The 18,035-nt window shown below is 34.7% G+C and overlaps 1 protein-coding gene across 4 annotated transcripts in view; it reads left to right on the top strand.

Moving 5' to 3' along the window:
- AKT3 (AKT serine/threonine kinase 3) overlaps positions 1 to 18,035 on the top strand; it is a 363,075-nt gene that overhangs the window by 299,064 nt on the left and 45,976 nt on the right. For 3 of the 4 annotated variants that reach the window (XM_017958446.3, XM_003893691.5, XM_017958504.3), the window contains 2 exons: positions 5,832 to 6,046; positions 13,206 to 13,293. In XM_017958446.3, the coding sequence (XP_017813935.1) occupies positions 5,832 to 6,046; positions 13,206 to 13,293 (303 nt within the window). Of the gene's footprint in view, positions 1 to 5,831; positions 6,047 to 13,205; positions 13,294 to 15,822; positions 17,365 to 18,035 lie in introns of those variants that run through there. The other variant, XM_009196315.3, reaches the window with a different exon arrangement.

Here is an 18,035-nt window from a genome sequence, read left to right as displayed (position 1 = left end):
ACATGCTAAAAAGAAGCAGATGGTGACAGATGGGGAAGGTTGAATAAGGTGGTTTTGGAAACCTAGAGAAATGCACTTCTGTAATAGTGTAAAAATAAAAATTATTTGATAATCGAGTTAGAACTAACAAAGATTGCAAAAAATGACTTGATTGTTGGGAAATATATAATATCTAGCTGTGGTTGCTATTGAGAAAAAAATGTATATAATTTTATTTCATCTAAATGTAAAATGATTTGTTTTTCCAGTTACTGAAGCAGTATTTGATGCATTCTTTTTAGTTTTTTAGAATCTCATTCTTAGAAAACATTTCACTTGCTCTAATTTTCCAGATTTTTTTCTTTGAAACCTACTATCTTTAATATCTTACATATAATGTAACATAATGTAACATTTTTAAAATAGCTGAAATAGATGAGAATATTTTGATAACTATTTTGATACAAAGATTTGCTCAAAGTCATTGTGTTAGGTCATAGTACAAATGGAGATTAAATTCTATATAAATTAAAAATCAAAGATATATATTAACTTCCAGAAAAGGTAATAAAGGAGGTGCCAGGGCGTGGACTAGTGTTGCAGGTGTGGGAAATGTTTAGAAGTTAACTTGCTCGAAATGTACTAAATAGAATTTTCTTTATTTTAAATCCAACAAAGAATAAATGTAAAATATGTCATTTTGTGGGTGCTGCCAATATTGTTTTTAGGAGATCTGAAGAGAAATGTATGAGGCTAGTTACATATGTTTGCACATTTAATCTGTAGGTAAAAATAGTAGCACATGTAGTTACATTCTGATTAGTCTTTGCACAAAGTTCTACTATATTCCAGCAGATTGTAAAGCTAGTCTTAGAATCTCTATGCTTTCTGTGAAAAGAAAGAGTTGTTTTAGTAGCCTTTCTAAAATTGTGGACAACCCTAGCATTTTATTTACCTATTAATAATTCATATGATATGTATCCATCTGGGGTAATTTTGAAAACCTTAATATTCCTGGTAATTCAGAAAAGATCTCATCACCATGATTAAAGGGAACATTAAAGGAGTAGAGGGATGAGTTCAGATAGAAGTTGTCTGCTCTATAGTTAGAATTCATATTTAAGAACTTCTAACTCTCATATGAGTTGGCTTACTGTTTAGTTGAATATATTTAATTTCTTTCTATAGTATGTTGCTATTTTATATGATTTTCTGGGTAATATTACAAGCCATTCCATTTTATCTCATAATTAGACATTGTTTAAATGTGAACTAAAATGGAATTAACGCCTCTCAATGTTTATAAGTGGCATCTTGTACTTACTTAGAGGTCTGTCAGTTCTTAAAGTAGCTATTTTTTGCCCTAACTTCTTTTCAATGTTATATGGTCTTTTGGCTTTAACAGAATATTTGCATTCAGTACTTTGGTATGATTCTAGTTTAAGCACAAAGTTTAATTTTAAATTCTCTGTACCATGAGAACATATACAAAACTAACCCTAACTGGGAACACTAGTGATTACCTATAGTATTTTACAATGGCTATTGTTACTTGGGTTATAAAGGCTCAGTTTCTTGGAATCCCAAAATGTCTATTGCTTCAGAATAAAAAAGAAGTATAGAAGTCTCTTGGAAGATATGTGTAAGTATGATCTAATCATCATTATTGTATCCATTTAGCCTTTCTCTTGTTGAAGGATTTTTCCTGTGCTAGCCAGAGTTTGCTTTTGAAAGTACGATGTTAACCGTGTACAAGTATTTGTGTGTGCTAGGAGAGGTGGCCATAAAGTGTATAGCCTTCATACAATTCATAGCAAATGGCACTGACAGTTGCTGTCACTTAAAAATTATTAAAGCAGTTGAGAAATAGTTACAAAATATGTATTCATGAAGAAAATACCAAGCAACTGTGGAATTTATAATCTTATGTATTGAAATGGATACTTTTCCTGAAGCTGCAGTTCACTTTAAAATCTGAATAAGAAGATTTATAGGTCTTTTTTTCTTAGCCCATACCTGTGATGTTAAGAATATATGAAGGGCTCCCATAAATGATAAATGATACAGATGTGTGTTTAGGTATAAAACACACATCTATCAGTTACCTGAAATGTAAGACTACTGGAAAAAACTTTTTTTTTTTTGAATTAGTGGTAAATTGGTTCATCCAAGTTCGCAGTTTACTTTCACAACATAGGTGTGCAGACAGTTTGTTTAGATGTTTAATTTTTTCCCCCATCTGTTCTGTCAGGATTATTGATTGAGCAGTAAGCCACTCCAGGGCATACATAGCCTCCTTATAATTGCTTGCCTTGGGTGCATTGTGTGGCCTGGTGGGTAGGCTGAGGGAGGTGTTCCTTTAACCTCCTAGTAAATCCTCCTGGTAAAAGAATATTGGAATGAATAGATTTTTTTTTAAAAGGCCCATTAGCCAAATAAATATTTACATTGGTAACTTGAATTGATAGTATCATTTAAAAATATGTAGTTTCTCATTCAATATCATTCTTTGAAATTAAAACACATTAGTTCTTGAATTGTTATTAACTCACTTGGCTGTTTTATAAATGTAAGTGTCTTCATCAAATATTGATCAGATATTTCCAGGGTATTTAATGTTAGTTTGTATCTGCTGTAACCTCCTTGAGTCTTAGGTTTTATCATATCAGAAAGTAAAGCAATTTCTGGCTCCTATTAGAAATAAAGCCTTATTTTCTAGAGTTTGTGCTCTGTTTGAGTTTTCATTTGATGTGACCACTCATCAGTCTGTAACAATTGCATTTTTTTTTAATGTTCCAAATCCCCTCTTTCATCTCTGTTTGGGCATTTGTGTTGAAGGTAGGTATAAAGTACAACTACATCTGTGGTTATAAAGGACTGTAGGGGTAGAGGAAATACCAAATGTCTGCTTTCCTATTTAAAGTTTGGGTTTCATTTAAGTCAGTAACGTTGGTTTTATGGAAAAGAGACGCAAGTTTATTTCTTCAAGATAAATCTTTCATTGGATTTTTTCAGGAGCATATTTTGATCTGTATTTATATCCAAACTGTAAGAGAAATTACCTTTTAATGAAGTTGAAATATGCTCTACCATTGTTGTACCTGTCCGTTATACCACTGTTTATCATACCTTTCAGCCAGCCCTCACAATAACCATGAAATAAATTAGCCTTTTAGCTAGAAAAAAAAATTCTCAGAGGTAGCCAGAAAGACTTTGCAATCCTTAAGTTAAAAAAATGTAAATTGTATATGTTATGTATTTATAGAATAATAAGTGCTTTGAGTAGAGGGAGAAAAATTGTCTTCTTAAAATAATCTGAAAGAGGTTATTGGATTCAAATTGGTTAATTTGACTGTGGGATTTCCAGAGTATTTAAAAGTATTGTGTTTTGAAATAATGTAGACTCAGAAAAGAGAAAAGATATTGTTTGAATAGTGGGAACATATATATCCACATATAAGATAGTGTAATTATTTTTATTTATATATGTTTCATCTTATAGCTGTTTGGAGATAGGATTTGAACAAAAATCTTTCTAATTGATAGTGAAATCTCTTAGGTAAAGAGGGATTTTAGTTGTTAGGGTGTTTTCTCCTCAACATTGCTTAAGTTTACATGTCAGGAAGACAATACGTTACATCAGTTTTATTCAATACAAAGTGATACGGCAAACAGTTCTAATTATAGCATTATGTATCTGTAGATCAATTAAAGCACGTATGTTCAGAGGCAAAATCACTTATTTTAAGAATCAATATTCATTTTACAAAGCTAAATAAAATTTATTTTATCAAACAGATTTTTTTACAATGCAATTTTATTTTTCAGTTGCTTATTTCTCTTCAAAAATAAAAACCCCTTTTTTTATGTACTCACTTTCCCTTCTGGCTGCAAACCAGGTATTTAAACAAAAATAAAGGATTGCCAGTTTTGCCAGCTGGGGATGAGAACCCGGCTGGTGAAATGTGGGTTCAGGAGGCAGTTAATCCAGCTTTTATGCTTTTTATGGTTTTATGAAAAAAAGAGGTTAAAAACCACATTTGGCTCCTTTCCGTATATGCCACTGTTTTATTGGTGTTGTAGGAATGCAGTTAAAGGTTACTTAGATTTACATTTTTTTGTTGTTATTAGTTAAAATCTTGTGTCAGTTAGATAAAGGCCCACAAACAGTGCATTCTACTAATTGGCCATGAGATAGATCCTTGAATCATCACAAGTCACTGGTATTTTAAAATAATATATGCAGCATTTCCTTTAACGTAAATATGTAAGTAGAATTTCTTCTGCTTTTTCAGGTTATTTTTTTGTTTTCTATTTGTTCTCAGATTACTCATTTCAAACAAGTAAAAATACATTCTTTAGGCTAATGATGAAAACTAGAATTTGTTGTTCTTCCAGAAAATGTTTTTGTTAGTTTGTGATTTACAAAACATTTCTAGAAAAGCATAGGATCTAAACTTGTGTTCATATCCTACCAGTGAAGTTTTCAGTTTTTTAGCCGTAAAGCAAACATTGATATAATTGAATTAAAAATCTTTTCATAATAGAAATGCTTACTGAATAGATCTTTTAAGTAACATATGTTTTCTCATAAATTATATCCTTTGTCTTTAAATACCCTACCAAAGTGCCTTTCGTAGTATTTTTAGGTAATCATAATGTAACTGTCAAAAATATCACCTGTAATTCTGTGAGATTATTGATAAATTTTAAATAAAAGTCATGTAAGAGTAATCTTCCAGAAAATATTTAATTTGAACCAAGGAAGTTTGGAACACAAGTACTACTTTGTCCTTATCAAATGTTCTCTTTTGTAATCGGTTATAAGTGTTTTTAAATTGATAAATTCATATATGTGGTTTTCCTGATCTGGTTTTCCAAAGCTGAGAGGATCAAATAAAGTAAGCTTTAAGATTATCAAATACAGTTTTAAAATAAAATATTCAAAGTTGCATATGGATGAGGAATATTCCATTGGATGAAGAACAAATCTGATAAAAAGATAAAACCAAATTTTTCCTGGGGCAAATGGTAAGTTACCATGTTCCCATTTGAACACATTGCTCCAACATAGGCAAACGGATACTTTTATATCTTTTCTAACTAAATTTATTTTGCATGTAATATATTTTGGGAAAAATTTAAGGACATATACCACACAGATATTAAGTCCATTTTTTTGCTGTAACAAATTTTTGTTGTGAGGTACAAAGCTGTGGCTATTAAAGTTTATTACAGCTCATACCATAAGCTATTATATTCACTTTGTCAATTAAATAGTTCCAGAAAGAGTTGAAACATACAGGGACCTCCAAAGGTTTTCAAACTTAATGATTGTCTTGCCCTGTAGACTTCTCCATTACATTGCCTTTGTTTACTACTGTCTTTCACTGTTTAATTTGTATTACTTAGTTCTTCTTAAAGCAAGAATGTGTAGTGCATGTTATATGCTCTATAATCAGCACACCCTAGCTCTGAGTTGTTACTTAAAGTCCACATGGGTGGAACCAGAATGAAAAAGTCACTAGGCCTAAGAAAAAATATGTAAATATGCTAGCTAACGTTTTTCATTTGATCCTTATGTATATTCATGTACTTGGGATTTTTTTTTGTACGACCTGCCCCTTTTTTTGTACACTGGCCATTTCTGGATATATACTGAATGTTCCACATATTTGATATGATTTGTGTTTTTTGTAGGATGCTTCACAGTTTAAATGTCAAGATCTCAGAATAGACTACCTAGGCTTTGAAAGTTAAGATTCATTTTTATATAAAAATCTTATGTTTTATGAATAATGCTTTAAAAGTTAACATATAATAATTAATCTTTTTACTGATTTCACTTTTAGGTGTTAGAAGATAATGACTATGGCCGAGCAGTAGACTGGTGGGGCCTAGGGGTTGTCATGTATGAAATGATGTGTGGGAGGTTACCTTTCTACAACCAGGACCATGAGAAACTTTTTGAATTAATATTAATGGAAGACATTAAATTTCCTCGAACACTCTCTTCAGATGCAAAATCATTGCTTTCAGGGCTCTTGATAAAGGATCCAAATAAACGGTAAGCCTTGACGCTCGGCGAATTACTGATGAATGTGGTTAAAAATTGAGATATGGAAATTAATTCAAATATAACTAACTCCAAGAAGCAATGTATTTGGTGTAGACATCTTCCCACTGAGATCCTGACTTATTTTTAACTGCATAATATAGAACATTTAAAAATTTTTCTCGACTCTTTCCTAACTTGGAACTTTTATGCAGATTTACCAAATAAGGATTTTGAGAGTTTCATTATCCATATTATGAGTGAAAATTTGTTAATTGCTCTGTTACTTGATCTTGTGGGGATAGGAGAATCCCTTTTCTTTCTTTCAGTCTCTGGGCCTTTGTATTTCTTATAAAAGGAATAGACCTATTTTTCAATACTCTCCTCTCCCCCGCAGCCTGTGTTAACATATCTAATTGCTTTTTTTTTTTTTTTTTTTTGAGACGGAGTATCACTCTGCCACCCAGGCTGGAGTGCAGTGGCGTGATCTTGGCTCACTGCACCCTCCGCTTCCCAGGTTCAAGTGATTCTCCTGCTTCAGCCTCCTGAGTAGCTGGAACTACAAGCACCCCCACCACACCTGGCTAATTTTTGTCTTTTTAGTAGAGATGGGGTTTTGCTAAGTTGGCCAGGCTGGTCTTGAACTCCTGACCTCAAGTTATCCACCTGCCTCGGCCTCCCAAAGTGCTGGAATTACAGGTGTGAGCCACCACATCCGGCCTCTAACTGCTTTTTTGTCATTTGAAAATAATCTTTTCTATGCATAGCTGAAAGGGTTGATGGCAAAAAAAATTGTACACACTTTGTATTTCTGTTTTTGTAGCTATGGCTATGACTTGAAGAATCCTATGGCTCTTGCTGCTTTGTTCAGCGAACTACAGTATTTTTTATTCATGTTTATACATTCATTCATGTTTATAAATTCATAAATCATGTGAAATGACTATTAATTTTCAAAATGTCTCTTAATATGTGTGTTTGTATATGTATATATCTGCCTTCCCATCTAGGTATCTGTGCATATCAGTATTTCTCTGAGTCTACTCATTTGAAGCATAGATGATTTCACATATTGTTGAATCTTTTATAATACCTCACATAGGGTTTTATGAAAATGTTTTATTTATGGTTGATGCTCATATATATATGTATATGTATGTGTGTATACTGACTGGATTAATGAGTGAATCCCAAAAAGTTGGATTTTTAACTCTATCTTAGAAATGGTTTTCATTGCATTCTTCTAGCTTTTAACCTTATAAGGAGCATGACTTTATCTTCAGCAGAAATAAGCAAACATAATAAAAGAGATACTGTCTTTTTGCTTTGTGAAGAATTATTCAAGAATCATTTTGTAATCCTAGCTACAGACATTATTTATATGTGTAAAGTGATTTTGTTTTCTTTTTCAGAGCACTTTCACATACATGAACTCCCTGGCTTTTTCAGTAGCCTTGTTGGGTGGATAGGGGAGATACTATTCTCATTTCCATTTCATTGAGTTGAAAACAAAGGCCCAGAGAGGGTTAGGTGATTTATTCAAGGTCTCTCAGAACATTCGTGCAGACCAAGAGTAGAAATCAAGTTTCTTGGTGCCTATTTGGTATTTCGTATGTATCTTATTTACAGTGCAACAATTTCTTAGTTCAAGTTTTGAAATGTGTTCCGTTTAATAGCATTCTTTTACAATTAAGTAAGGAGCAGCACCTGGTGATAGGTAACCTTTAAACAGAGTAGTGACTTTTATCTTTTTTTTTTTTTTTGAGAGGTGGTCTCGCTCTGTCATCTGGGCTGGAGTGCGGTGGCACGATCTTGACCCGCTGCAACCCCCGCCTCCTAGGTTCAAGCAATTCCCCTGCCTCAGCCTCCTGACCTCCTGAGTAGCTGGGAGTACAGGTGCACACCACCACACCTGGCTGTTTTTTTTTTGTATTTAAGTAGAGACGGGGTTTCACCATGTTGGCCAGGATGGTCTCCATCTCCTGACCTCGTGTTCCACCCACCTCGGCTTTCCAAAGTGCTGGGATTACAGGCGTGAGCCACCGTGTCCAGCCAACTTTTATCTATTTGATTTTTTGGTCTAATATTTGGCTTGGTATTCAAGGCAGTGAATTTTTATCTCATACTTTTCTTATTCTGGCAGGCAACTTTGACCACCCTTTACTTTGTGGCCCTCTATATAAATGGCTAGTAGAACAAAATTTACTTGTGGTTTTCATGTGTATGTCTCATTCTTTTTTCTTTTTTTTTTAATTTGTCAGCCCACCCTGTGAATAGCACATAGTCAGTACTTAGGAACTACTGAATGAATGTGAGGCAAATTCTTAGAATGTTAGCCGCCTGGTATGTATTAATAGAATAATTCCTGTTTGTTCACCAGGAGGTTGTTATTGATCTAATGAGAAGATGCAGTATTTTCAATGATCTAATAATTTCTTTTATAATAGATGTGTCAAGCCCCTCCACTGCTGCAGCAAAAACAGGGGATACAAGGATGAGTGAGATGAACCAGTCTCTGCTCTAGATGTTCATAGAATAATCTGGGGCACAAAACATATACTCACAGATGCTCAGGTCAAACTACATACAAAGTACTGTTGAAATTATTGGCTTTGTCTAGGGGATTAGGGGACTTGAGCTGAGTCAGAAAGGAGTTCGAATTTGCATTGGCACTCAAGCACAGAAATTTACATGTAGAGTTTAGCTAGGATTGCAAAAGAACATGGCATTTGAGAAGCTCAGTGACTAGAGTGTAGAATATGAGTTGGGTAACATTGGGAAATGAAGCTGATATTAGATTATAAGGATCTTAGGTTTCTTAGAAAATATTTAATCTTTATTCAGAAGAGGATGAGATAGTGCTTAAGTATTTAAAGCAAGGGATAGTATAATCAGATTTGTGTCATGAAAAGGTAACTCTGGCATCTTTGTCATGGACAGATTAGATGAGTGAGGATCCAGGGGCAGGCAGAGCAGTTAAAAGTGTTTATTGGGCCGGGCACAGTGGCTTACGCCTGTAATCCCAGCACTTTGGGAGACCGAGGCAGGAAGATCACTTGAGGTTGGGAGTTCAGGGACCAATCTGGGCAATATAGCAAGATTCATCTCTGTTAAAAAAAAAAAAAAATGCTGGGTGAGGTGGCACATGCTGTAGTCCCAGCTACTTGGGAGGCTGAGGTGGGAGAATGGCTGGAGCCCAGGAGGTCGAGACTGCAGTGAGCCAAGTTGACCCCATTGCACTCCAGCCTGGGCAATAGAGTGAGTCCCTGTCTTTTTTTTTATTTTTTTTTTAAAGAATATTTATGGAATTGTTCAGATAATAGATGGAGTCCTTCCTGAAGCAGTAGTACACAAGTGATAGAGGTTATGATTAACTAGAAACTGTGAGGAAGTAGGAGGAGTCAGGAATCCCTCTGAGGTTTCCAGCTAGGGTGATTAACAGACAGGATATGCAAACCAACGAGACTTGATGGGGGTAGATGTTGATAATAACTTTGGGTACACTGAGTCTGAAGTTTCTATATAAAACCAAGATGGAAATGTCAAGTGAGCAGCTGGAAATAATAGAATCAATGCTTAAAAAAAACACAGTAACTGACTATATGGATTGGGAGCCATAACTATATCTAGGAGGTAGCTAGAGCCAAGGTAGTAGTGGCGAGGGTAGTGGATAAGGAGAAGAGGGCCTCAGGACAGAATCTTAGGGAACCTCAGTTTCAGGGGCAGAAAGAAAAGAAAACTAACAAGGATCTTGAAAAGTCTTTGGAAACATAAGTAATGATAGCATTATAATACAACTCTTCATTTTTTCTACACAGCTATTTTAAATACTACTGGAATTTTTCTGGTATGTGTTATGGAATTGCTGTTAGTGCTATCCAAGGGTCAACTATCATTTTGCTTTTATTTCTTACTCTCCATCCTTTATGTTCATTCTGTTAGCCCCTCCTTTATCTTCCTATGCAGAGTTGATAGGAAAAACATGACCTCATGTATTCAGTAACATTAGGAAAATGTGAATTCTGTGATGTTCCTAATAGTAAAGGAATTCATAGTAGCTGAGGATTTAGTTTGGCATTCTGATACTGGAGTTTAGTATTCTAGACATAAATATCTTACTTCAAAGCATATTTTGTTATTATTTTTGAAGTCTTAAATTGTATATTAGAGAGTCATTGACACTGAAATTTTTGACAGTTTCACACATTGAGGAAGTGTGTTAAAGAATTTCTCCTAGCTTCTAAAATGGAAGTCTGATTGTATTCTCAGACTTTGCATAGTATTCATAGCTGATATTTTAGTTTTACATGTATTTGATAAATATAGAATAAATGCTGGCTATGTTCAAAACCAAAGTATTGCTAGAAAACTTGAGGAGTTACAAAAATGGATAACTAAAGCTGGATTAAAACATTTTATTTACAAAATGATTATGATTCTCCACTCCAACTCCCATCTCAAGTACAATTCAAATGAAAACAGTATTGAAATAAACTATAACATAAGTGTAAGAAAATGCCATGGAGCTTTGATGTTTCTCATGCAGACTATGTTGATGCATGCTTGAAAATATTAAATGCTTTTCAGAAACGTGTTTTGGTGCTTTTGCTTCTCTGGTTCCCTAAGCACAAGCTTAGAATGCCTTTTGGATAATCCAGCACTCTCCTTGTCTTCAGAGGAGTTTGCAGTCTCCTGGGGAAGAAACCCTACACAATTGAAATAGAATGAAAAAGAGGGCAGGATCTGAAATGCTGAGCTCTCACTGAATACAGAACTACCAGTCTGAAACTTCCAAATGCAAACATCAAACAGCACTATTATGATCAAACCTAAAAGTCCCATCTCTGGGGTGTAGTTCATTTAGAGAATTTTATAAGGATCTGGGAGTTGGAGACCCAGCTGATGTGAATCATTTATCATCACTAAAGATACTCAGGTATCAGTTGACTGTTTTCCATTTTGACTGTGTGTCAAAGGATCCTAGGTCCTTCCCAGTCATGTGTTTCTTAGATCTAATAACCAGAAGTCATTAGAATTGTATAATTATAAATGATTTCCAACCTACGATGGCTTGACAATTTTTTGACTTTATGATGGTGCAAAAGTGATGCGTATTTAGTATGGTCCTCAACTAATGATGGAATTGCATCCAGATAAACCCATCTTAAGTTGAAATGTGGGTTTATCTAGACATAACCCATCGTTAAGTTTAGGAGCATCTGTATTTGTTTTCTGTGACCTACTTGGTTTTCTTCCAACCCAGTGGTGTGTTGGAGTTAGCATATACCGGCTCTCAAGAACCAACTGTGAAATTTACACCAATTTTGTGAGCTGGTTGTAGATTATGGTCATTATTAAAAATTATATAAATTTACTAGTTAAGAATAGGAAAAGCAAAGGTCATAAATACTCAAAACTCATTACTCCTTAATTTGTTATGTTTCACTGTTATCTGTATTTTTGAGATTAGTTATGTCTGCTGTATCTCTATGGACATAATATATAATGGTTTTCTACGATGCATCTCTTTCTGCCTACGTGTTCAGTGACATCTTACTGGTAGCTCAAAATTGGCCACGGTGGGAGAATTTATACCACCAGAATTGGCAAATAGTATGAGTTGGGGCTGGACTTACGGTCTTGTTGATTGTTTAGACTTAAGAGAAAATGTTAATAATGCAGATTAAATTTAAAAGTTTGTTGTGTCCATATTCGTTACATTGTAAATAGCACCAAAAAGTGAGTCTTCTTCCACTGTCCCAAAGTTATTAACCATTTAGCAAAGAAGTCACTCACATAACTGACAAGTGAAGTTCTGAAGTCTCCATTGTATCACTTTCAGCTTTGACTTTAGCATAAACGAAAATGTCAACCAGTATTCATGTTGAAACTAATCGTAAGTTGCATCCATTAGTGGCTTTGGAGTACAACAAAAATTAAGAAGTTTTCTGTGAGAATCAGGTGACTAATTTACAATACACAACATTGTATATTCTATGATCTTTGTAAATTTTGTGTTTTGCATTCTTTATATCAGTAAAATTTAAATTTTTATGTATGGGGTGTGGTTGTGGCTAGGTCAGGCAAGGTTCGGTCCCAGCAGCTCCATGGCTGCTCTGCTCTGAGCACCTGGTATCTACTATGCCCTTGGAAAAAAAAAAAAGAAAAAATTATATTTGTATAAATGCATGATTGCTCACAGAGAGCTGGTTGTTAAGCACTTACCGGTACATATCATTTCTAATAATGAACAAGTCCAAATAAAGCCAACTATATTAAATTCAGATATATAGGTTTATTTTCTCTTCCTTTTCTTGTTCTTTTTCCCTCATTTCCTCCTGTTCTTTCTATTTCTCACTTTTAGTTCCTTTATTCTTAGTAATATGTACTATATTAAATTGAAGAAGCCAGAAAACACCAGAATTTCCTTACCTATTATTAATCCATTTTCATACTGCTATGAAGAAATACCTGAGACTGCATAATTTATAAAGAAAAAGGGGTTTATTGGACTCACAGTTCCACTTGGCTAGGGAGGCCTCATAATCATAGTAGAAGGTGAAGGAGAAGCAGAGGCACATCTTACATGGCGGCACCCAAGAGCATGTGCAGGGGAACCGCCCTTTGTAAAACCATCAGATCTCATGAGACTTACTGACTCTCATGAGAACAGCATGGGAAAAACCTGCCCCCATGATTCAGTTACCTCCCACCTGGTCCCTGCCATGACACATGGGGATTATGGGAGCTACAGTTCAAGATGAGATTTGGGTGGGGACACAGCCAAACCATATTCCTATGTTGTTTCTAACCATTGCAGTGACCCACCAGCAAATATTATTATTCCTCACTCTGCAGATTAGAAAACTGAGGTTAAGCCTCTTTTCTGTTGTCACACATCTCATAAGTGCCAGAGATGGTTGCTTCTTCCAGATCTATCTCCAAAGCCTCTGCTCTTTTCCAAATACTATACTCTTCTGAAGCTAGTTCTTATAAGCATATTAGGAAAAATAGAACTTATAGCAAAAGCTGTTTACTTTTAGAGCTGTTTATCACAAGAACTATTTATTGTGCAGAAAATTACACTTTCACAAAACCTTTTTTTTTTTTTTTTGTTATGCTTTGAGCTTATGTAAATGTTTTGTACTTAATTTTATTTCTGTTCTCATAGCCTTGGTGGAGGACCAGATGATGCAAAAGAAATTATGAGACACAGTTTCTTTTCTGGAGTAAACTGGCAAGATGTATATGATAAAAAGGTAAGATATCTTTATGGCATAGTGTGTATATATTTTGGCTGCACTGCTAAAATGAATTTATAGTAAAAATATTTTAAGTGATTAAAAGTTAATGATGTAATGATACTTTCCATTTTACCGACATTTAAGTGAATACTGAACTTCTGTGCACAAAATTTTACTTATAATTTTGACTCCCTAAATGCCTCTTGAAATTTTACTCAACATGATCACAGAATTTATTTTTCTATTTTTTCCCATAATAATTTGTTAGTTTGCCTCTCGTTATTTCTTTAATTTTAAAAAAGATACCCAGTATTATTTTTTCTTTAAAAAACTAGTTAAAAATGTTTAATTTGCCCTTATGTCTTTAATTTTACAGTAAACACTTCAGATTCATTTATACAAATCTTTGTTTTAAAAGGAATTTAAAGAAATTTGTTTTTAATATTTAATGAAGTAGTAAACACAATGTCTTATTTTGGACTTTTCTGTCATTTGAAACAGAACTTTATTGCCCACAAAATGAATACTGCTAGGCCAGGCATGGTGGCTCATGCCTGTAATCCCAGCACTTTGGAAGGCCGAGGTGGGAGGATCACTTGAGGCCAGGAGTTTGAGACCAGCATGGGCAACACAGTGAGACCCCATCTCTACAAGAAAAATAAAAAAATCAGCTGGGCGTGGTGGCACACTCCTGAGGAGGCTGCTAAGGCAGGCAGGAGAATCGCTTAAGCCCAGGAGGTTGAGGTTGAGGCTGCAGTGAGCTATGATTACACCACTGTACTCCAGCCTGGATGACAGAGTGAGACCCAATCGCTTAAAAAAAAAAAAAAAAAAAAAAGAACACTACTAATTATATATGTTTAGTTTTATTGTGATCTGCTTATTACTTGTTTTTATTTATTTATGTATTTTTTGAGGCAAGGTCTCTGTTGGCCAGGCTGGAGTGCAGTGGCACAATCACAGCTCAGCAGCCTCTACCTCTCACCTCAGCCTCCCAAGTAACTCGAACTGCAGGTGTGAGTTACCATACCTGCCTAATTTTTTGGTACTTTTTGTAGGTTTTGCCATGTTGCCTGGTATGGTATTGAATTCCTGGGCTCAAACAATCCTCCCTCCTTGGCCTCCCAAAGTGCTGGGATTATGTGAACCACTGCACCCACCCTTCTTGTTTTAAATACTGCAATTTTTGCTTAAGTTCAGGAACGGGATATTATTATGTCTGTCCCCCGCTACCCGCTTTTTTTTTTTTTAACCACCTCAGATATTGTTAGTACATTCATTGATTTTGATACTTTGATTTTCAGATGCTTATATAAAATTTTTACTATGAAATATTTTTCATTCAATAATTTACTCCAAATTTTTCTGTAATTATTTTTAGTTCATCCCTTTCAGTTTATTCCAACATTTCATATTTTTCTCTGAAACATTTATTAGTCAACAACATTTATTTCGGGTCTATTATGTGCCAGGTGTTCTTCTCTGTTAAGCCTTAAGGTAAAGATAGAATTATGTCATATGAATTAGATGAGTTAGGAGGAAGTAACACAAGCACTTCATGTCTGTATTATGTTATTGGTCACTGGGAGTGTGGTGATTTTCGATCTGTTTCTTGTAACTAGGAATTTAAAATAGGTGCCTCATGTTAGACACCTCTACTCGATTCAACTCACATATCCTGAGTTTCTTCTGTGTCTAAAAGTACCATGTTAAGTACTGAATCCTTCACAACTTTGATGAGAAGCATTTGAGCATTCTTAAATGTGCTAAATGTTTATTATCTTCTTATAGACAATTTTACATCCACTTTGTATCACTGAGGATGTTCCTTATGAGTTGCATGCATATATAGGAATGCCCCTAATGAGCTGTGTACTGTTTTCATCGTGTCAGTACACAACAAACCTGGAAGAGATGAGGGCTTGCTGTGTCTCCCAGAAATCATGCATGGTTTTATTTTTAATAAATAGCTAATAATAAGCTACAACTAAATATCATCCCTTCTAGACACCCTCTTCTAGGAGGACTTACTCCAAAAAAAAGAAGAGGAAAACAACCATTTCTTTAAGAGACAGTGGTTGGGGTACCAATGTGGCCCTGTAAATTCAAAGAAGGGCCAAAATATGGACCTCCTTAGTCCTGTGAGGACAATAAGATTAGCTACAAAGTTTCCTTATCTCAGTGTTCAGCTATTCATGTTAAATAAGAGTTTGGCCCCACCTGGAGAAAGCTCTGAGAGCCCAACCAGTATACCAGTAAGGAAGCAAGGCCTATCCTGTCTCAGCTCCACTGGGCTAGACACGCCCAGCGTAAAGGTGATAGTAAGACAGCCAGCAGCTACCATGTGGGAATGGAATTAGGGGAGCCAGCAGCTCTGGCAGGGAGGAGGAGCTGCCAAAACAACTTCTGATGACATATGTAGATAAATTCCTTCAAGTTGTTATAATTTTTTTTTTAAATGGGTGCCACTTAATTTGAGCAAAAGTGTTAAATATCTTGCATAAAGAAGCACAACCAAAAAATGACTGTTTCTGTAAATAATAGATTGGTCGTGGATTGATGCCATCTACAGACTTACTCACGGCATCCTGTGTGACCCCCGAGGCTCTGGTGTTCTCTGCAGCCCCATACATACTTGAAGGAGCAACTTTATTATAGCAGCACTTTTAAATTTCAGTTTCTTTCTGAAAGGAAAATGTGATTGAGTCTATTTGGGTTTGTATCATATCACAGATGAACACGAAATTAATTGAGAACCAGCCTGACGTTAGTAGCTGTTTTAATGAATCCAGTTAAAATTTCAGTGTTTCAGTGTAAATTACTAAATCATTTATAAAATAAAACATTTTTATGGAGTCCTTATATCTTTAAAATGTGTAATTTATTGTAAAAGTCAATTAATTCCTAAGATCAGGGATTATTGTTACATTTTTATTAATAAGTTTTGGTAAATTTATTCTTGTTAATTTATTATCACATAATTATTGGCTATTTTTCTACTTATTGCTGCACATCAAGAAGTGATGGCACATCTAGAGATTCTGGCATCTGTTGAGGAGATCTGAATCTCTTCCTAGGCAAAGTAAAAAGTGAAGTAATCTGAATTACAAGTAGCGTGATGTTCCACTCTAAAGAGCACAGTATCAAAACATGAAAGAACAAAGTTGGATCCTGGTCCTGGATTTGCTTCTTGCTTTCTTTGTGGACATGGACAGGTCATTTACTCATGCAAAAGATACGATTCTTTAAGTACCTTCAAGCTTTAAGATTCTCTAGCAGGGTGTTTTGTAGCATGAATTTATCTAGATTAATGTCTATATAGATTTCTACATAAATTTTACACTCTGTCAGTCTGCTAAGATTTTGTGTGAGACTGTGTTGAATCTGTAGATAGATTTAGGGAGAGCTGACATCTTAACAGTGAGTCTTCAGATCCATGAATGCAATTTATCTCCATTTATTTAGGTCATCTTTAATTTCTCTCAGTAATGTTTTGTAATTTTCAGTGTTTAAGTCTTACACAAATTTTGTTAGGTTTATCCTTAAGTGTTTCATGTCTTCCAAGGGAAATGATATTTAGAATTTCATTTTCACTTTATTTTGCTGCCACTATATAGAAATACAGTTGGTTTTTTCATACTGACCTTTTCTCCTGCAGGCTTGCAAGAATTAGTTGTAGTAACCTTTTTTGTAGATTACTTACAATTCTCTGCACAGACAATCATATCTTCTGTAAATAAAGTTTTACTTCATTTCTAATCTGTATGCATTTTCTTCTTTTGCCTTTCTGTATTGGCTAAGACCCTCAATATAATGTGAATAGTGATAAGAGTGAGCATCCTGACTTTGTTTCTAGTCTTAGGGAGAAAAGCACCTTTCACCATTAAATATGATGTTAATGAGCACATCTAGCAGCCGGATCTGGGTTTCTAAATATTATTCTCCAATAAAAGGAGTCAAGGCTCCTTGAGGGCGTGACTGATTTCAGCACTATTATGGGGGAAGAAAAAAAGATGAGCCTGGAGAATTTTGTGATGTCAGAAAGTAAGGAGGGAGCCTTAAAAAAAAAAAAAAAAAAAAAAAAAAGGCAAGACATAGAAAGTACCCAAACCTGAAGAGTCCTCTGGCAAAAGCTGAAACAATTTCAGTAATAAAATATATAGTGTTAGTTTATGATCCAAAGGATAAAATATGTAATCATGAGTCTATATTGCATAAATAAGTGATTGATTGTCTAAATAAATAAAGTGTTGAGAGGGACATGTCTTCCTTACAGATGAATTCCAATTAATGTAAAAGAGGTGAGGAAAGTAGGAAATTACCATTAAAACTCCTGAGTGAAAATTGCTCATTCAGGATTCACCTATGAATGCTAAAATTAGTAAGCAAAAGTTTAGGAAAGAGGATATTTCCATACTCTCAAGATATCTCCCTGTGAATATTTATCATTTGCAAAGGTAAAATGACTAACTTTACAGTGGAGAGATCTGGAAAACACAGTTTTAACCAAGTGATCACGGTTAACATCACCAGTAAGTAAGATACTGACTTCATGGAACCCATGATAAGATGCTCTGAGAACGGCACATCACTTTTGAAGTGCTCTCCTCCGAGATGCATAACCTCAATATAATCATGAGGAAACCTGAAAAACTCACATGGCAGGACATTCCTCAAAATACCTGGCCTGATAACTTCAAAAGTGTCAACCTCATGATAGACAAAGAATGATGATGGAACTCTCATAGATTGGAGAA

This window comes from Papio anubis, chromosome 1 (assembly GCF_008728515.1).
Source record: "Papio anubis isolate 15944 chromosome 1, Panubis1.0, whole genome shotgun sequence".
Taxonomy (NCBI): Eukaryota; Metazoa; Chordata; class Mammalia; order Primates; family Cercopithecidae; genus Papio; species Papio anubis.
This window is presented reverse-complemented; position numbering and strand designations above follow the sequence as displayed.